At 33.7% G+C, this 16,385-nt stretch overlaps 1 protein-coding gene across 2 annotated transcripts in view; it reads left to right on the forward strand.

The window, feature by feature from the left end:
- EIF4E (eukaryotic translation initiation factor 4E) overlaps positions 1–16,385 on the forward strand; it is a 39,410-nt gene that overhangs the window by 12,080 nt on the left and 10,945 nt on the right. For both annotated transcript variants that reach the window (XM_081304465.1, XM_081304466.1), the window contains exon 2: positions 12,912–13,018. In XM_081304465.1, coding sequence (XP_081160591.1) covers positions 12,912–13,018 — 107 coding nt within the window. The remainder of the gene's footprint in view (positions 1–12,911; positions 13,019–16,385) is intronic.

A 16,385-nucleotide genomic window follows, 5' to 3' on the forward strand; every position in this document is an offset into this window, starting at 1 on the left:
GCTCTTTCCTTCACTTTATAATAATGAATTACTGAATAGGAAAAAAATACATTTGTATTTAAGAAAAATAAATAAATGAGCTGGGAGTGGTGGCAGATAGATGCCTGTAATCCAGCAATTTGTGAGGCTGAGGCAGGAAGACCGCAAGTTTGAGGCCAGCTTGTGTAATATAGTGAGATCCTATCTCAAAATAAAAATTTTGCTGGGCATGGTGGCTCATGCCTGTAATCTCAGCAGCTGGGAATGCTGATGCAGGAGGATTGTGAGTTCAAAGCCAGCCTCAGCAAAAGTGAGGTGCTAACTAACTCAGTGAGGCCCTGTCTCTAAATAAAATATAAAATAGAGCTGGGGATGTGGCTCAGTGGTTGAGTGTTGCTGAGTTCAATCCTGGTATGAAATAAAATAAATTTTTTTTAAAAGGTTGGGGACATAGCTCAGGGATAGAATGCTTGCCACCCTGGGTTCAATTTCCATTGTTGCTCCCCCAAAATAGAGTTATCATTTACACTTTAAATGTAAGTTATAACAGTAAGTTGCATTCTGATGACGTAACAGTAGTACAGTTTTATAATAACTATGCGACTCTACTGAGGAATACAAAGGAGAACTTTAATAAATGAAGAATCCTAGGTTTGTTTTTGAAAAAGATTTAATAGTGGAGAGATGTTAATTATTGAATAAAATACTACTAAACTCTGTATAAACTGAATCACAATATCAAAATCTTTGTAGGCAAGGTAGGTATGATATTTCACACTTAGTTCTGCATACTGTGGCCTGCTATAATTATATAAATGTAATATATATCAACATAATTATATATAATATACAATTACATAAATATCATAGTCTTCTATGTTTTAAAAAGTTTTGAAAAAAAATTTTTAAAGTGATAGATTACTGTCCTAAAATGTTCATTGGCCTTTTATAGAAAGTTTGCCAACACATGCCTTATAAAATGATTGTGTGAAGTTTGTTTGGAGGTTATATAAACAAATGAAAATCATTAGTAAATTTCTTTCTCTCTCTCTCTCTCTCTCTCTCTTTTTTTTTTTTTTTTTTTGGTGGTGTTGGGTATCGAATTTGGGGCCTCACACATGCTAGGCAAGCAGTATACCACAGAGCTGCATTTCCAGCCCAATAAATTTTTAAAAGGAAGAGAAAGGGGGAATGGGAAACTTGCCCTGCCACAAGGGAAAAAAATTATTAAACAAAGGCAACTTAAAAATGTGATATTGGAGGCTGGGGTTGTAGCTCAGTGATAGAGCACTTGCCTGAATTGTGTGAGGCACTGGGTTCGATCCTCAGCACCATATAAAATAAATAAATAAAAAGAAATATATTGTGTCCATCTACAGCTAAAAAAAAATAAGTAAAAAAATGTGATGTGATATTGGTGCAAGAGGGGATTGGCAGAGTACTAGAACAACTAGAAGTAAATTCAGGTATATATTTGGACTTCAATATAATATTGGTAAAACAACTTTGGAACATCAGATCACTGAAGAAAACCTGTAATCCCAATAAGTAGGTGTTCTCTAGTAATATTTTGGTTAACTTGTGTGTAAATGCTAATTCACCATATACCTATTTATGCCTTTTTACTTTCTTTTTTCTTCTTTTTAAGTACTTTTTAAGGAGCAGTTTTAGTTTCAAAACAAAATTGAGCAGGAAGTACAAAGAGTTCTAAGTATGCTCTTTTCCCCCCACACATGCACAGCTTTCCCACTGTCAACATCCGGCACCAGAGAAGTACATTTGTTGCAACTGATGGATCCTTCATTAACTCATCATTAGATTTCATTCTTGGCATTGTACCTTTTGTGGGTTTGGTGAAATGTGTAGTAACTAATATCCACCATTATTGTAATATACAGAATAGTCACACTCTTCCAAAATCCTTTCTGCTCTGCCTGTCTCTACTCCCCATGCCTTTTTGCCTTTCTAGAGTGTAGTTGTAGTTGGACTCCTATATATGTAACCTTTGATTTAGTAATATGCGTTTAAGTTTCCTTCACATCTTCATGTCTTGATAGTTCATTTCTTTTTGATGCACTATAAGTTATTTAGGACTGAAAGATAGAGCTAAAAAAAAAGTAAAAGGGCTCATTGTTCATATGATTGTGTACTGTTTCCCCCTACTTTTGTGTAAGTAGGATTTTATTTTTTTTAATACTAGGAATTAAACCTGGGGTGGGGATTGGGTGGAACTCTGTCACTGAGCTAATTCCCAGCCCTTTTTAATTTTCATTTTGAGGCAGGGTCTTCCTAATTTGTCCAGAGTGACCTGGAGCTTGTGATCCTTCCTCAGCTTCCCTAGTAGGTTGGATCGTAACTGTGCACCACTGTGTCTGGTATACTAATGTTTTAAAATATTTTTTAAAAATAGTGCAGTGCCTGCATCATGATCATCATGATTTGTTACTATTTGGTTTTATATATATCTAATATATATAGTCTTTATTAATATAAAATATATGAAACTGTCATTGTCCTGTCAGTTCCCTGAAAGAAATCTCTCAGAAATCTAATTACTAGGTAAAAGAATATCTTTCTATATTTGGAAACTTGATAGTTCATTAACTTAATCATAATAAGTAGAAGGATATGTAACCAACACCAAACCTGGGGGCACATGCAACACTGACTAAACTTGTTTTTGTAATTTATTTGAAGAAATATGTTTCTTCAAAATATATTTTCTTTTGAAAGATAATTCTTGGTATATACTAATAATTTTCTTGTTAAAACTATAGTTTACATTGACATTTTTTTAACCTTTAACATAATTGACCATCATTGAAAAAATTGTTAAATGCTGTAAATTTAACTGCTCATTTGTTTCATGGTGACATGTAAAGACTGATTTAAATTTTAAATTAACATTTTAGTTATGCTTGTCATTTTTAAAAGTATCTTCTTTAAAGTGTTTGCCTTTTGAATTTTTATTAGTGAGGTGTTTTTGTGTTTATTTTCACAGTACTGAGGATTGAACTGAGGGCCTTATACATAATAATCTATAACCCCCAGCCCTATTGACAAGTTTTAAAGAATAATTGCAATATTAATAATTAATCATGTTAATGTAACTAGTATTGTTTTCTGTAGTATAAACACTTGTTCTGATTGGGGGAACTGGGGATTGAACCCAGAGCCATTTACTATTGAGCTACATCCTTAGCCCTTTTTTATTTTGAGACAGGATATCACTAAGTTGTTGCGGCTGACCCCGAGAGTGCCGTCTCCTTCATCTGCTTCCCAAGGGGCTGGAATTACAGGTGTCCACCACCACACTTGGCAAAGAGTACAACAAGGAGTTAGATCTGTAATTGACAGTGATTATTCAGTTGAGATAACTAACTACCTTCGAACCAGCCAAAAATTGTTATATTTTGAGACTTTTTTTAGTTTTGATAATATTTAGCATGTGTCAATCTTTCTATAGTTATTTTTAAATATGAATGTTCTGGTAATCTTTGGTTTAAATAGTAGTGACATTTAAATTTTATTATTATCCTTGTTATTGTTCTAGTTCACACATCTATTTCTTTTATTTCTGTCATCACATCCCCCCATCTGAATTTGTAGGCTCTGAGATTTGCACAGTAATTTAGTCAATAGATAGTATTGCTCCTTAGGAATTAGTTTATTTTAAAATGTAACAAGATGCTCACATATCTTTCTAATTGTTAAGAATGCATCCAAGTTTTAAAATTATATATTAGAAAATTTGAAGTTTAAGTGTGGGCTATAGGGATTTTTTAAAAAATAAAAGGTAGTTACATATTCTGATTATGCAGATATATAAACCTTTGTTAAACCCCAACAAATTTAATTGTCTGTTTATTTAGTAGTCTAATACTAGTCATTAATTTTGAGCAGGTAATTAGATTATTCCTTAAATTGATTAAGCATTTGTGAATTTTTGAAATATTTTTAGATTCAATCCAACAAATCATAATACTTTTCTTAGGGTAGGAGTATGAACATTGTGGTTTTGATACTTTACAGACAAGGAACAAGACCTGCAAAATCTATAATCACACTATGAGTGATGCCAGATAGTTGGTTTCTTTTATTTTATATGAATTTATATACCTATATTTTTAAGACGCAAAAGAATTAATTTAATGTGGCAAAGTCTTAGCATTTTCACCTAGATTTGTTTTTCATCTTTTACAAGACAGATATTGAGGCGCTACTTGTTTTTTGCACACTAGTTAATTATGCTAATTTATACCTGGGAAGTACTGAGGGATGTGCATGGTTTGCTAAAAAGATACCTGAGAATCGAGTATTTGCATACTAGAAGAGAGTAAAGTACCGCAAAGTCTATTTGTATATTTTTACATAACACTTTCCTTGTTAAAATTAGTTATTTATATCTGTAAAAGAGGATTCTTGTTCATAATTACCTGTATATGTGAGATATTTGATCAGTAGGCATTAGTATGCTGTTCTGCCTGATAAAGTATACTCACTATAATTGGTTCTTAGTATTTACTTGCTTTTTTCCCTAGTAGTGGGATTTTGTATATGTGTGTGTGTGGGGGGGTGAAGTATATATATCATTCATGCTTTTTTTTTTTTAAACTAATTTATTGGCAGTGGCATGCACTTGTCAAGGTGAGTGAAGGTGTTGAACCTGAGGCTGTGGAGCAGAACATAATATATACTGTAGGGTTATGCTACCTAGAAGAATACCTTGGTAACCATTTATTATCCAATCCTGGGCTTGTTTAAGAGTGAATGAAGTTCTAGTAATAATTACACTAAAACAATAAATAAGTAATGCTAGTACACATGGTATTCTTAGCCATAATCCCTGATAGTTATGGGTTTTAATGTAGATTATAGCTTGGACATGTTTAATTTTCCAGAGAATTAAGTTTTATCTAAAGAGTGGAGAGAATAGTGATTTCACAATTTTGTGAAAACAGAATATATTGACATACGTATAGCATATTGTTTGATGGTAGCAACTTAGTAAATGTTACCTGTCAAGTTAAAACTCATATTTTGGAAGAGGTTTGAGGATTGATGTTACCATTTTGAAATTATAAAGTGCTATCCTTTTGTTCTCTACCTATACTTTTGGTGTTTATTTTATACCTTAACGAATTGCCTTCAACGCACTGAAATGTTGGGTTAGTAAATTGTTGAAGTAATTGGATAGCTTTCTTGGCCATCATAGCATTTACATTTCTTACTCAGCCACTCATGATCTTTCCAATTCAACTAAAGAGTGAAGCAAAGTAGAAATAAAAGGAAGTTCTACTGGAGGTGTTTTACTATAGTCTTGTTGTTACTCATTATTAGTTCTGTGGCATTGAACTTGCACATTTATTTTGTGTCATTGAGAAAAGTCCTCGTTGGTCTTAAAATCATTTGGGTGTTATGGTTATGTAGTTATTTCCAAACAGTTCATCAGCTGTTTCGTTCTCTTCCTGAATTCATACTTATTCTTTATATAGGGTTAGGGGAGGGAAGATGAGGAAGATCTGGTGTAATTGAGGGTGGTAGACAGAAGTCACCGAGTCAAGGACTAATTTAGCAACATGTCCAAGGTGGTTTAATTACCACTCCCTATCCAATGTAACTTAGATATAAAGTTGGTGATTGAACTTTCACAAGTTTTTCCTAATGGTGAAATTGAAAAGATTAACCAGATGTTTGCACAGTTTGGAAATCTGATTTACTCATATTACTCATCCTTTCTTACCTTTCCAAGTTTAATAGCATCTGATAGTACTGATTATTAATGGTATCTGATAGTATTGGTCACTTAAGTGCCAGTGTCTCATGTTATCATTAAAAACTCTTACAGCTATTTACAAATGAAGAAAGTGATGCTTACACAGATTTTTAGGTCCCATCCAAATTCAATTAAATCCCCATTTTTCAAAAATTCCCTCTATTATACTTTAAATTCAAAGAATTGATCAAGCCAGGTGTGGTGGCACATACCTGTAATCCCTGCTACTTGGGAGGGTTGCAAGTTCAAGGACAATTCAAGCCCTTTCTCAAAATTTAAAAAGGTCTGGAATGTAGCTTAGTGGTAGAACGGTTGCCTAGCATGTGCAAGGCCCAGGTTTTAATCCTCAGTACTACACACACACACACACACACACACACACACACACCCCGGCTTTTGACCACTTTCCAGTATTGCTTCCAAATAGATAAGTGATTGGTAAATCTGGGATTGCATTTGCTGTAGGAAAACAAGTAGTGAAGTTAAGAGTCTCATTTGCAAAGACTGTTGGTTGCAGTATTGTTTGGAACCATATGGAATGGTATTGGGAAAATAAATGAACCTAATTTATGATTTATTTATTTATTTTTAAAAATATTTATTCTTAAATTTTAGGTGGACACAATTTATTTTACATTTATGTGGTGCTGAGGTCTGTGTCACAGACCATTTAAGTGGTTTTCACTTGTAATCTCCACAATAATCCTACAGGGGTTACATACAAGGCCCATTTTAAGATGAGGAAACTGAGGCATAGGAAAATTTGTTAAATGCTCAATAATTTATAGCTGCAAATGGCAGAGATGGGATTCTACCTTAGGTAGGGTCTGACCCCAATGTATCTCTTACTCTGGTGAAAAACTGTTTTGTTTTTGTTGTGTTTTCTTGTTTTTGTGGTATAAAGGATTGAACCTAGGGCCTTGCACATGCTAGGAAAGTATTGAGCCACATCCCCAGTCCTTTTTATTTTTTGAGACAAGGTCTCATTAAGTGTCCAAGCTGGCCTCAAACTTGTGATCCTGCGTCAGTCTTTCGAGTAGCTGGAATTACAGGTGTGCACCAGTATACCTGACCTGCTTTTGTTTTTTGTAAAATAATTATAAAGCTGTTAGGTTTGTAAAATGATAAAGATGAAAAAATGCATACAAAAATGTATTCCTGAATTTGAAAAGTTTCATCTCACATATATAATTACTACCAAATTGTTACAAAGTATTTACCTTCCATTTTTATGCCTTAACTTCCCTGAAAACTGTAACCAGTTGGTGAGCCACCAGTACTATGGACCACACTTTGAATTACTGCTTCAGGTCAATTTTAGTGCGTAGGGACTATTCAGCAAACCATTGGCTTTTATATACTTCAAATTAAGGATTGGGCTATGTCTCCTAATGTTGGGGAGGAGAATCTGAAAGTTCTTAGGAATAAATATTTGTTGTATGAAGGTAATGGAGGACGTAAACAGGTATCTTGAGGGAGGAGAGCTCATCATTATTTCTAGAAGAGGTAGTTATATGTATATTTAGATTAAGAGTTGGTGAGAAATTTGAATATTCAAAGCAATGAAAAAGCATGTTTTGTAGTTGGAGGAAATAGATTTGAACATATTGAGAATTTAAAATTAAGTCAGATTTATGAGAGAAAGCAGAGTAATAGCACTAGATCTGGGAAATATTTAGCTTTCTTATATTAGGATCATTCTATAGGGCTAATATGATAATATGTACTAATTTTTGCTGAATGTACTAAAATGCTCCCTTGGATTCTTTGTGACTTGTCCCTACTCTTGCTTGATTTTTTTTCTTCCCCTGTCAACTTCTGTTGCTAAGACCACCTACTGAGCTGGAGTTGCTAAATTATAATACTGAACATTTTTATTTGAATCTCAACAAATGCAGCAAATCTAAAATCAGTTTTAATACTTTGTATATAAACTGGTTGTCTTTTTCTATTTCCTTACTTGCCATCTATATTAAATCTCTTTTACCTTCCAGTTAATGACTTCTACTGCCTGACCTTTGAGGCACCTATCAAAATCTCACTCCAACTTACCATTCTAGCTATATCTTTGGTTTCACGAACCCTATCTTTCAGGTATACTGGTTATCATCTTCTAGATAAACATGGCACCACTTGCTCCCTATTCTACCCATTATACAATGGCTTTTCAAGGGGAGGTTGTCTTTCAAGTTAAAAATGTGTTTGATTACTTTGAAAGTAGTCAATTATTAAATTAACCTTTACTTTTTGTCCAGGTGATTGGAAAATATGGATGTTAAGACAAAATTTCTCATGAAGTTTTCTAATTGGTATACCACCAGCCTTAAATAATAGGGAGAGGGATGTGGTGAGACTTTTCATTAGAGTTTTGTTTTTAAATTGAATGTAAATTTAAAACTGTTTTACTATTTGTGCTATATAGGAAGCAACCTTGAAAACAAGTTTGTATCTCTTAGAGAATTGTTCTTTGAAGTGTTTCTTAGTTTCCATACATACCCACATGATCATCTGTACTTCCTGTCTTCAATATTTAAAAAATATATGATTGAACTGGTACATGCCTGTAATCCCAGGTAGGAGGATTGCTAAGTTGAAGGGAAATTTAGCAAGATGATCTCAAATGAAATAGGGTGGAGACATAACTCAGTGGTGGATCCCCTGTGTTCATTCCCCAATTCTGGGGATGGCGGGGAGCAGATTTTTTTTTTTTTTAAGTGATTGGAACAGTTTTAAAAATTCATCCCATGAAACCTTACAAAGTTTCAGAGAGAATTTCCTTGGTGTGGTACACTTGTCCCATAGCCTGGCTACTTAGTTTACCATTTATCCAAAATCCCATGCCTCATTTGAATTAATCAGAGAATCTTAATAGGAGGTCTAACTTCAAAATATCTAAATTTTATTTTTATATACAGTTTATATTAAATGTGCTTAACAAATTAAAATAAATAATGAACAAATTGGAGGATTTGTTACATTTGATTAATATTTATGTTTAACTGAGGAATGACCTAAAAGCATTTTTTGTTCTGATTCTTTTAAAAACAAAATACATATCTTTGTTCTGATTAGGCATATTTCCATAATTGTTAACCATTTTTTGAATAAAGAATTTAATACAGCGTGACATTGTTTTGGATATCATTTATTAATTTCTAATGACAAAAATTGAAACAGTATAAGACTTCCTCATAGAATTTGAACCATCCCCATAGAATCAGACTGAAAGTTTTAAATATCTAATATGGATATTTTGTTTTATTTTTATCTAAGGTAAATATTTTTAAAAAAACATTTTATTTATTTAAATTTATTTTTTAGGTGTAGATGGACACAACATAATGCCTTTATTTTTATGTGGTGCTGAGGATCAAACCCGGGTCCTGCCCATGCTAGGCAAGCACTCTACCGCTGAGTTAAATATTTTAAGAAAGGAAAAACAGCTTGGTTATTTGATTCAAAATTAAAAGTTTTTATAATAAGAAAAAATATTTTATGGTTTTTCAAAGCATTTATCTTAACATTGCATGTTAAGCTATATTGTCTCATTAAATTAAGAATTAGTTTTTAAAATATATTTTTAGTTGTAGATGGAGACAATATCTTTATTTTTTATTTATATCTTTTAATGTTATGCTAAGGATTGAACCCAGTGCTTCACGCATGCTAGGCGAGCGCTCTACCACTGAGCCACAACCCCAGCCCCAAGACAATTATTTTAGTATTACATATTAAGATAATTGCTATTAAAAGTGATGATCAGAAGATTTTAAATTAGTATATTTATTGTTTCATATTTCCACACGTACTTAAAAGTGGGTAGCTAATTTTACTATAGTTAACTTAGGAAAGGTACAAATTTTTTATGTTCTTCAAAGCTGCATCAAATGGATTAAAAAAAACTACGTCACTTATTTAAAGCAGGACTTTTAAAATTAAAAGACCACTTTCTAAATTCTAGGAAATGAGCATATTTTCTCCTGATTACTTAGTTTTTCTTTCTATATATTCATAGATTTGATTATCATCTTAGTCTTCCATTATTCTAATAGTGAAAAGAAGAATAATGGAAGGAAAGCATTAAATGAGTTAGAAGATGATATTTTGGACCCTGTGAAACTTGTAATTCCTCATTTGCTTCATTTTTTAATGCTGCTGAGGTAAAAGGTTTAAATAAAAGTTGTGAAAATGTGGCTTATAATGAGGATACAACTACGGGTTGAGCCTCCAAAATCTGAAAATTTTTGAGCCCAAGAGGAAAAACCTGCCCTTATGTGACAGGTTGCCATTAAAACACAAGTGCACAACTCTTGATTTCTTCAGTGTCACCAAGGGAAGAAATTCTGTTCCAACTCCTTCAACTTCAATATAAAAATTTATTGTACAAATTATTTAAAATGTTATATAAAATTACCTTCAAATTGTGTTTATATGGTACATTTGAAACAAATTTCCCAGTTAAGATTGAGGTCCCATCCCTAAGACATCTCATTCTGAAAAAAAATTTAAATCTGAAACACTCCTGGTCCCAGGCATTTTGGATAAAGGCTACTTATTCAATCTGTACTGTACTTTTGGAAGAAGGATATATTTTGCTGGCATACCCAACCTTACAAACCCTTTGGTGGGATCATCATTGTTTTCGTCATTGTTTTAAACCCACGTGACAGTATTATTGCTCTTTTATGCCGGTGATCCTTCCTGCATTTACCCAGATACTTAACCTTTTTTGATATGTTATTCTTTTTCACATCTCCAGAATTCCATCTGGGATCCTATTGCTTATAGGCTGAAGACTGCCTTTGATATTCATTTCACTTGGAATCCATTGGGAGTGGCCCAGTGAGTGGGTGGGTGAGAGGATGTGGTAGAGTCTTGTCTGTTCAAAACTATGTTTTGATGTCTTCATTTAAAAAAAAAATTTGTAATTGTAGATGGACAGCATACCTTTATTTTGTTTACTTTTATGTGATGCTGAGGATCAAACCCAGTGCCTCACTAAGCAGGTGCTCTGCCACTGAGCCACAACTCTTGATTCTTTTAAAAAAATGGATTCAATTCCCTTTTCAAATAACTCTTAATTTCATCCCCATCCCCCATCTTCTGTTTTACCATATTAATCGTCATTACTAAGTCTCTGTGGACGTTTTTGAATCATCTTTGGATGTCTTTTAGGGATCTTTAGTTGTCTTTTTAAAAATTCTTTGTGTGTCTAGTAATGTCTGGCTGATTGCTAGATACTTATTAATAAAGCTTAAACTGGGGCTGGGGATGTGGCTCAAGTGGTAGCACGCTTGCCTGGCATGCGTGCGGCCCGGGTTCGATCCTCAGCACCACATACCAACAAAGATGTTGTGTCCGCCAATAACTAAAAAATAAATATTAAAAAAATTCTCTCTCTCTCTCACTCTCTTTAAAAAAAATAAATAAAGCTTAAACTGCACTCCTAATGGCATGTAAATTTTGAATCTTTTTATGTAAACATTTTTTTTTTAAGAGAGAGAGAGAGAGAGAGGAGAATTTTATTTTTAATATTTATTTTTTAGTTCTCGGCGGATACAACATCTTTGTTGGTATGTGGTGCTGAGGATCGAACCCGGGCCGCACGCACTCCAGGCGAGCGCGCTACCACTTGAGCCACATCCCCAGCCCTTATGTAAACATTTTAATTCCTTTTTTTCTCTTTTTTTGGTGGGGGTGGGTAACCAGGGATTGAACATGGGCGCTGGACCACTGAGCCACATCTCCAGCCCTATTTTTTTTTTTTTTTTAATATTTATTTTTTAGTTTTTGGCGGACACAACATCTTTGTTTGTGGAGCTGAGGATGGAACGAACCCAGGCCGCACGCATGCCAGGCGAGCTCGCTACTGCTTGAGCCACATCCCCAGCCCCCTATTTGTTTTTGTTTGTTTGTTTGTTTGTTTGTTTGTTTGTTTGTTTTTAGAGACAGGGTCTCACTTAGTTGCTTTTGCTGAGACTGGCTTTGAAATTGTGATTCTCCTGCCTTAGCCTTCTGAGCCACTGGGATTACAGGTGTGAGTCACTGCGCCTGGCTTGAATTTATTCAATTTTAAGAGCTCATAGTTCCTGTGAGTTTGAGCACTGTGGTCATTAACAATGTAATTATGAGCAAAATCAAGACATAGCCCATGATCTGAGTAACTTTATAGGGTAGTAGAATGAAGTTGCTGTACATATCCTAAGTTGATAAGAAAAAAATGCATTCTTTAAAACAAGTATTAAGCACCTATCTGATTTGAGATCTTTTAGAGCATATCTGCTCTGACTTTGTTTTGTTAGTTCAGTTTAAATCTGATACCTACCCTAGCAGTAAAAACTCAGAGCAGCTTGCCTAGCATACACAAGGCCCTGGGTTTGATGTCCAGAATCACCAAAACAACCCAAAATCTGATACCCAAACACTGTTGTAGCCCTATCTCTGTACTCTGCAACTTTTGTTTCAGCTTCTGGTGTCTTTGTTTCAGCTTCTGGTGTCTTTCCTTTATGTTTTCTTGATCAGTTTACACTAGCATCAATAATAATAGGAGAAATGTGGTGAATACTTATCTTAAGTTGTCCTCAGGTTCCTTTTCTTTCTGATATTTTTAGGTGACAGTATTTATTTTGCCTAACCTAAAAGAAGCCACTTTCTTTTTTTGCATATTGATTATTGAAAATGTCAAGTTGCTAAACTTTGAAGTTATAGAGTAGGTAAACAGTATGACGTAAAGGCAAGGACCTCTGTATCATTGGCTGGATCACTTTACAAAGCCTTTTTTTTTTTTTGCCATTGCTTTATAGTTGTTATACTCTCCAAAACTTAGTTTTAGTCCTCCGTCTACCCCCAATAATAATAACATATACAATAATATGACATGTTAAGAAAATAGTTGATTCTCCTAATTTTGTTGCTTAATCTTGATATTTAAAAAATGGGCAAGTAGGTGGATACTGAGTATTTCATAAAAATTATAGTTTAAAATTTGAGAAACTCTCTTAATGAAGAGACACTGGAAGGAAGAAGAGTCTGGTTATTAGAGGTTGGTTTTTGATCTGTTCTATGAAATTATTTTCTCTGATTCCTTCTTAAAAAAGACTATTGACATCATTGGCTCAAGTTTAATTAGAATAATGTTTTATATTGTTTCCATTAGGAAACCACCCCTACTCCTAATCCCCCGCCTACAGAAGAGGAGAAAACAGAATCTAATCAGGAGGTTGCTAACCCAGAACACTATATAAAACATCCTCTACAGAACAGGTAAGCTTTCTCACACACCTAGGTTTTCTGACTTAGTAAGGAAAATGGTGAAGAGGTTAGGTTTGAAGGGGAAAATTAGATGAGACTAGTTTTTGTATCCTCAGGTTGAGGCTTCCATTTTCATTTGGATGACTCATGAACATCAGGCAGTTTTGTGTGTGAATCTTGAGCTCAGAACTAGATTAGAGTTTGGTTTGAAATTCATCTGTATTGGTTGTAATTGAAGCTATAATAGTAATTAATTCTCTTAAGGAGAAGTGAACTTGACTCAAGACAAATGTCTGAGATATCAACAAATAGAGGGTTTGTGTTGAGGGACAATGCCTGTGAAGGATGTAGACATACAGACTGTGGAAGTGGAGGATCATGGAAACAAAATAGTTTGTTTTTAGGATAGCATATGTACCTAAAAGGTCAAATAAAGAAAGGTTCACATAGCTCTTATTTAAAAAAGGTTCACATAGCTATTATTAAAAAAATGAATAAATAAGTCATTTTTTTTAAAGGGGGAAAGTTTTTTTTTTTTTTTTTTTACAGTGTAGATGATACAAATTGGGGCAGTTTGAAGAGTGAATAAGGCATATACAAATATGTAAAGCAAGCACAGGTAACTCAAAGTTGGAATGAAAAAGGAGAGGTACAAGGTGTAGACAGACTAGAGGTTGGTTGTATTTAAGAGACAAGTTAGGAAAGGAGAAGTGGGGAGATGAGGATGTTTTCATACTTAACAGTATAGTAGGAAGTCAAAGTTCATTATGTGTAGTTTTCCACAACTACCCACTCCTTCTCACTTATACTGTTTCTGTTTTTCTGATTGTTTTTCTGGATTGTGTATTGAAAATTAACTTGATTTCACTGATGCTGGCAACTCAGAAATAGTTTAAGAACCTAGAGGAAAAGTTAGGTGGGATTAATTGAGGATCTTAAAGTTTTATTTCAATTCCTGTTGTTTTTATTTTTTCTTATTTTTTGGGGGGCAGATCTTATTATGATTACTTGAAAGAGGCCTATTATAATTAAGTTTCCTTTAGCTAAAAGAATATTTTCCCTTTACAGTCTTTTTTATTTTATTTTTTAAATATTTATTTTTTAGGTGTAGATGGACACAACACAATGCCTTTATTTTTATGTGGTGCTGAGGATCGAACCCGGGTCCCGCACGTGCTAGGCGAGTGCTCTACCGCTGATCCACAATCCCAGCCCCTACAGTCTTTTTAAAATATTTTCTTTTAGTTGTAAATGGATACACAATGACTTTATTTAATTATTTTTTTAATGTGGTGCTGAGAATTTAACCCAGTGCTACATATGTGCTAGGCAAGTGCTCTACCACTCAGCCCCAGCACCTCTTTATAGTCTTTGTATGTTTTTTAGTCTTTCATTATCATGGGATACTTTTTAAAGCAATAATCCAAACATACTTTATGAAGTGTTCTCACAGGACACCTGTGGTTCAGTGTCTCCTTCAGTGAGGAACACATCAGTTTTACTAGAAAATGGGGATTATCAGGTAGTGAAACTTCAAAAGTCAAATAATTCTGGAAGGGTAAAATCCTTTCTTAGGAAGGCATTCTGCCCAAGTAATAAGTTGAACCGCAGTTTCATTTAATTCAGTGTGACAGTAGCTCCAGAATTTTTTTTCTCACTATTTTCAGTGGTATCTCTGTATATTCATTCAAGTTGTTAGCACAATTCTTAGTGGTGTTATTGTGTAAAGAAGTAATCAAGGTACGTATTCCTTCCAGCTTGAAAGAATTCTGAGATTCCTGAAGTGTTACTAGTAAACAAATGTATGAAATCCTAAAAATGAAGACTCTGGGGATTTTAGTTTCTCTAAAATCTACTTTTTGTGTAAAAGAGCAGATATAATTTTTAAGAAAAATGATGCCTTATGGTTTAAATTTTCTCTTTATTTACTTCTTATAAATATTTTATAAGTTTTATATTGTCTTTCTAAAGAACCCATAATAATAAGAATGATTAAATGAACAGGGAACAAATATATAAAGTAAAAATTTTTGGCTTTCTGAATCTCTTTTACTTTTTTCTCAAAGTTGTCAGTATTAGATTTGATTTGTACTGTTCCAGAATTTAATTTAAATATGCACATGTATATTTTTATACAAATGACTTGTACTGTTTGTTTGTGCAGATTTTGCCTTATTGTTTTATTTATCCCCCCCCACATTATTTTATTGGCGCATTATAGTTACACATACTGATATGAGATTTGTTGTTGGATACTCGTACATGCATACAATATTCAGTATAGCTATATGCCTTGTTTTAAATTTCTGCCATATGCATATACATACACATGTAATTTCTGATCTGCATTAATGAGCATATAGTTTTTTCCTATTTACAAATAGTGCTGCACTTTACATCCTTATGGGCTTGTTTACTTTTTTGATTGTGTCTATATGGTAAAATTTCAGATTTCTTAGGAGAAAGACTACCCTTGCTAAATTCTGTTCTTGGCTTTTAGACTTTTAACAATTTGAGAATTATTTTCCAGGCATTGTATATTAGGGTTATTAACCTTCCTAAAGCAGGAGAGGCTATTGTGTGGTGTTATTATATTTTATATAAATAATTTCTCAAAGATTTGGTGTCATAACTTCTTTATACTCTTAAACATTCTTGAGGACGCCACAGAACTTTGATTGTGTAAATTTTTATGTTGCTATTTAATTATTATTTTTTATTTTTTTTTTTTAGAGAGAGAATATCTTTTTTTTTTTTTTGGTAGACGGACACAACACGATGCCTTTATTTTTTTGTGGTGCTGAGAATCAAACCCGGGTCCCGCCTGTGCTAGGCGAGTGCTCTCAATCACTGAGCCACAATTCCAGCCCCAATTATTTAACTATTTTTATAATAAATGCTGAAATGTGTTCATTTAATTCATTACATTAACCTAAAACATTTTTTTTTTAGCTGTAGAGAGACACAATATCTTTATTTTATTCTTATGTGGTGCTGAGGATTGAACCCAGTGCCTCACACATGCAAGGCAAATGCTCTACCAACTGAACTACAACCCCAGTCCACATAAGTCTATTTTTTTTTTTTTTAGTTTTAATGGACACAATATCTTTATTTTATTTTTATGTGGTGCTGAGAATCGAACCCAGTGCCTCACGCATGCCAGGCGAGCACGCTACCATTTGAGTCACATCCCGAGCCCCCCTATAAGTCTTTTTTTTTTTTAAGAGAGAGGGAGAGAGGGAGAGAGAATTTTAATATTTTATTTTTTAGTTTTCGGTGGACACAACATCTCCATTTGTATGTGGTGCTGAGGATCGAACCCGGGCCACACGCATGCCAGGCTAGCGCGCTACCGCTTGAGCCACATCCCCAGCCC

This window comes from Spermophilus citellus, assembly GCF_964194105.1.
Source record: "Spermophilus citellus genome assembly, chromosome: 8".
In the NCBI taxonomy this organism is placed as follows: Eukaryota; Metazoa; Chordata; class Mammalia; order Rodentia; family Sciuridae; genus Spermophilus; species Spermophilus citellus.